General features: G+C 36.2%; 1 protein-coding gene across 1 annotated transcript; it reads left to right on the top strand.

Moving 5' to 3' along the window:
- The first annotated feature begins 601 nt into the window (after positions 1 to 601).
- On the top strand, positions 602 to 4,033 carry stmn1b (stathmin 1b). The gene is made up of 5 exons (XM_054622353.1): positions 602 to 706; positions 2,335 to 2,380; positions 3,032 to 3,210; positions 3,309 to 3,500; positions 3,594 to 4,033. The coding sequence occupies exons 2-5, from the start codon at positions 2,365 to 2,367 to the stop codon at positions 3,651 to 3,653; spliced, it is 447 nt and encodes a 148-aa protein (XP_054478328.1). The 5' UTR covers positions 602 to 706; positions 2,335 to 2,364; the 3' UTR covers positions 3,654 to 4,033.
- The last annotated feature ends 266 nt before the right edge of the window (positions 4,034 to 4,299 follow it).

Here is a 4,299-nt window from a genome sequence, read left to right as displayed (position 1 = left end):
TTTATTGTCTGTGTAGTTGTATAGTATGTGTATTTATTGTCTGTGTAGTTGTATAGTATGTGTATTTATTGTCTGTGTTGTATGTGTATTTATTGTCTGTGTGTTGTGTATTTAGTTGTATAGTATAGTATGTGTATTTATTGTCTGTGTAGTTGTATAGTATGTGTATTTATTGTCTGTGTAGTTGTATAGTATGTGTATTTATTGTCTGTGTAGTTGTATAGTATGTGTATTTATTGTCTGTGTCTGTGTAGTTGAGCTGCTGCAACACTTGAATTTCCCCCATGGGGATCAATAAAGGAATATAATAATAATAAATACTACTTTTTGACTTTTATTTAGTTTTTAATATTTAAGAATCTGAATGTTATAATACCTGCCAGGTTCCTTTTAAAGTAACATTTACAGAATTGCATCTCTACATACGTGGATGATTTAATTAACATTGCATAACTTTATTGTCACACTTGTTTTTGCTCTCACAGCCATGAGGTAGTGGCAGCTTTGACTGTCTGTTATTTTGGCCCTGGTGCTCCTAGAGATACAACGTCCTCTGTGATTGGTGGATTTGGACCAATGAATGCAAACATCTCTGGTGACGGTTAGGGTTAGGAGGGTTTTTGCGCGTAGAAGGTGCAGATGTTGGCGGTACTGAACACAGAAGAAGAAGAAGAAGAAGAAGAAGAAGAAGGAGCTGCTCTTGACGGTGAGAACAATGCTTTCATGCTCATGTTTAGCCAGGCCTTTCACACCATTCACACTCAAGTGTTAGTAGAGTTAAAGGTCAATGTGGTCACTTTTTTTGCAGCATTGGTAAAGTTTTTTTGCAGCATTGGTAAAGTTTTTTTGCAGCATTGCTTAAGTTTTTTTGCAGCATTGCTTAAGTTTTTTTTGCAGCATTGCTTAAGTTTTTTTTGCAGCATTGGTAAAGTCAATTGTTAATTATTTGACTTTATTATTGTTCACGACGAAATTTGAAAAAGCTTTGAAAATGCATGATCCTAGGTGATTTATTCATTTACACTCACTTCACCTGGCTGGGTGTAGTGTTTAGTTAACTTAACTAACTGTAGTGGTTTAGTGAGGTATTTCTTTTTTCTTGCTCTTCATAATAACTATAGTATAGTATGTAAATACCTTTTCAAAAGGGCCTGTTTGTGCCTGAGTATCTCCAGTGTGTGTGTGTGTTTAATGGGGTCTGGTGGAGCATGCTTATTGCCCCACCCCCGCCATTTTGGTAACAACACTTTCGAGCAGTGGGGAACCAATCATCTGGAGAGACCCTTCCTTTAGTTTAGGCACCAGTGAGGAGGAGAACTTGTTCTGCCTGAAAAGTCATGTCATGCTGTAGCTGGTAAACTGACAGATTATGAAACATATCTTTATTTATTTATTATCTTTTTTTTTTATTCTTTTAGTATAATATCTATCTTTATTTTGTTGTATAGTATGTGTATTTATTGTCTGTGTCTGTGTAGTTGTATAGTATGTGTATTTATTGTCTGTGTAGTTGTATAGTATGTGTATTTATCTGTATTTAGTTGTATAGTATGTGTATTTATTGTCTGTGTAGTTGTATAGTATGTGTATTTATTGTCTGTGTAGTTGTATAGTATGTGTATTTATTGTCTGTGTAGTTGTATAGTATTGTATTTATTGTCTGTGTAGTTGTAGTATTGTATTTATAGTATGTGTATTTATTGTCTGTGTAGTTGTATAGTATGTGTATTTATTGTCTGTGTAGTTGTATAGTATGTGTATTTATTGTCTGTGTAGTTGTATAGTATGTGTATTTATTGTCTGTGTAGTTGTATAGTATGTGTATTTATTGTCTGTGTAGTTGAGCTGCTGCAACACTTGAATTCCCCCCATGGGGATCAATAAAGGAATATAATAATAATGTGCAACTATGCAGCACCCACCGCTTTTGTTTGTCTTTTTGCTTTTGAGAAGATTACTAATTGCATCCATGTGTCATCAAATTAAACAACATATGCACACATGGAGGAAATAAGGTTATGCAAACAATCTGTGGTTTGATTCTATAAAGCAAAAGCAGGAGGGAAACTTAGATAAACGTACTGTTTTTTTTAAAAAGCGTGCTCGCATGCTTGACCGATTATCTATCAAAACATAAGCTTTAACTGTCAGCTCCACCTACATCGCTGCTGTGCTGCTCCTGCTGAGAAGACATGTGCATGCTGCAGAAGTAGCTTTCTTTTTCTATATGTGGACAGTTGATCAAAGCGAAATTTAAGCTTTTTTTTTTATATATATATAGTTGACGTCTATTGCTATATAATAATCTTTTTTTTTTTTCATGTTTTCTTCTAGTTTTATCAAAGAGGCAACATTGCTGCTGAGATGGAAACCTGTGGAGGTAGGTGTAAACAAATAGTTGTGTAGTTGAGTGGTCTTGCATTTACAATTACAAAACCTTTTTTATGATTGTAAATGCCTTTTTAAAATTCCAATGTAAGACAATAAACAGCATATAACAGCAGAGGAGCTTTTCTACAGAAAAGTATTGCGACTTAAAGTTGCTATTTCCTTAACACCTCTGAAACAGCCAGCAAGATGCAAACATGTTATTCAGCTCTATACAAGTTACTGGAGACCTTTAACATGGTTGGAATAGCAAGTTGCATCACAAAAGTGACCTGTAAAGTAGCCCTTGTACATTTCTTAAAACAGTCTTTGTTTTGTCACATCTTGTTTTCATTTACCCTTCATTGGACACGCAAAATGCTGCCGAACAGCAGGGGTCATTGTTCTCTTCTGACCTCTCTGACAAAGCAGTGACCCCTAAAATGTCAGTAGAGGGCCGGCTGGAGCTCCTTTTAATATCCTCAGTCAGACAAACAATCTCAATTGAAGCATCTAATTCTAGTATAGTGCTGATATAGCTGATCAACGTTTTGATAATTAGTTATTTGTCGTTAATCAAGTAAAAATGGCTGATTAAGTGAAAATATTAATATGAAATCAAGTATTGCTATGTTGTGACACTGACATCATCACACATCTGCAGACATCCAAGTAAAGGAGCTGAACAAGCGTGCTTCTGGTCACGCATTTGAGGTCATCCTGAAACCCTCAACCCCAGATGCCAAGAGCGAATCCCCGTTCCCATTGTCCCCTATTAAAAAAAAGTTAACATCACTGGATGAGATTAAGAGGAAACTGGAAGCTGCAGAAGAGAGACGCAAGGTATTTTCAATTTCAACAATTGCCACTGACTGAGCTGTAAAGCTTTGCACGTTGGTTTAGGATTCAGGTTCTTACTGCAAAAGTTGTCTTTCTGTCAGAGCCACGAGGCTGAGGTGCTGAAAAACTTAGCTGAGAAACGAGAGCATGAGAAGGAGGTCATCCAGAAGGCCATAGAAGAAGACTGCAACTTCAGCAAGATGGCACAAGAGAAACTCAATCAAAAGATGGAGGCAAACAAGGAGAACCGCACTGCAAGGATGGCGGCTCTCAATGAGAAATTCAAGGAGAAGGTAAGCTCCTAATGGCACCTCAACCTATGGCATGTTTAATGTTGAAATGATAAACTACAGTGTTGTGATGCTTCTGCTTCTAAACACTAACAGGACAAGAAGCTTGACGAAGTGAGGAAGAACAAGGAGGCAATGAAAGAAGTGGACAATTAATTTGTTTAGGATCTGGAAAACAGTCTTTACATCTCCAAAGATAAGCTTTATTTTTTTTAAACTGACCCTTTTATGGTGTGGTATGTTGTTTATGTTCTGCTTTTGCTGTTGAATTAAAGTTGGTTACACGATGTTAGATTGGGTGTGGATATAGTCAGATTTTACTTCACTTGCAGATTTCTTATTGGCAGCTGATTAGAGTATATTTGTGGTACAAACTGTATTTTTTCATTAAGAGGCATTACTTTGTAAAAAATTGGTCTTTATACTTCATGCTGTTGAAATTACCATATAATACTGTTCTGTATGGTTGAAAATGTTGCATGTTTGAATACACTGTACGATACCCAGGTTCAACCATTAAAGTCAATTCCAATTTCTTTCCTTTTTCTGTCTTGATGTGTGTGGGGTGTTGGTGCCTCATGAGGGTTGAAGATGAATCATTATATTTCCATAACTTGTGATGAAAATTGACAGTACTGAAATTTAAGGGGGGAGGGGAAGGGTAGTCATGTGGCATAAAATGTACTTAGTGATATACAGACACTGCTGACACCTAGTGGCAGTCAGGTCATTTTAGTGACAGTTTTTGTTATTGTTAAATGCAGTTATTCTCAAGTGAACCCAAAATAAATCTGAGGGGTCA

Source organism: Anoplopoma fimbria, chromosome 20, assembly GCF_027596085.1.
Source record: "Anoplopoma fimbria isolate UVic2021 breed Golden Eagle Sablefish chromosome 20, Afim_UVic_2022, whole genome shotgun sequence".
NCBI classification, from domain to species: Eukaryota; Metazoa; Chordata; class Actinopteri; order Perciformes; family Anoplopomatidae; genus Anoplopoma; species Anoplopoma fimbria.
The sequence above is the reverse complement of the archived record's forward strand: the minus strand, read 5'-3'. Positions and strand labels throughout refer to the sequence as shown.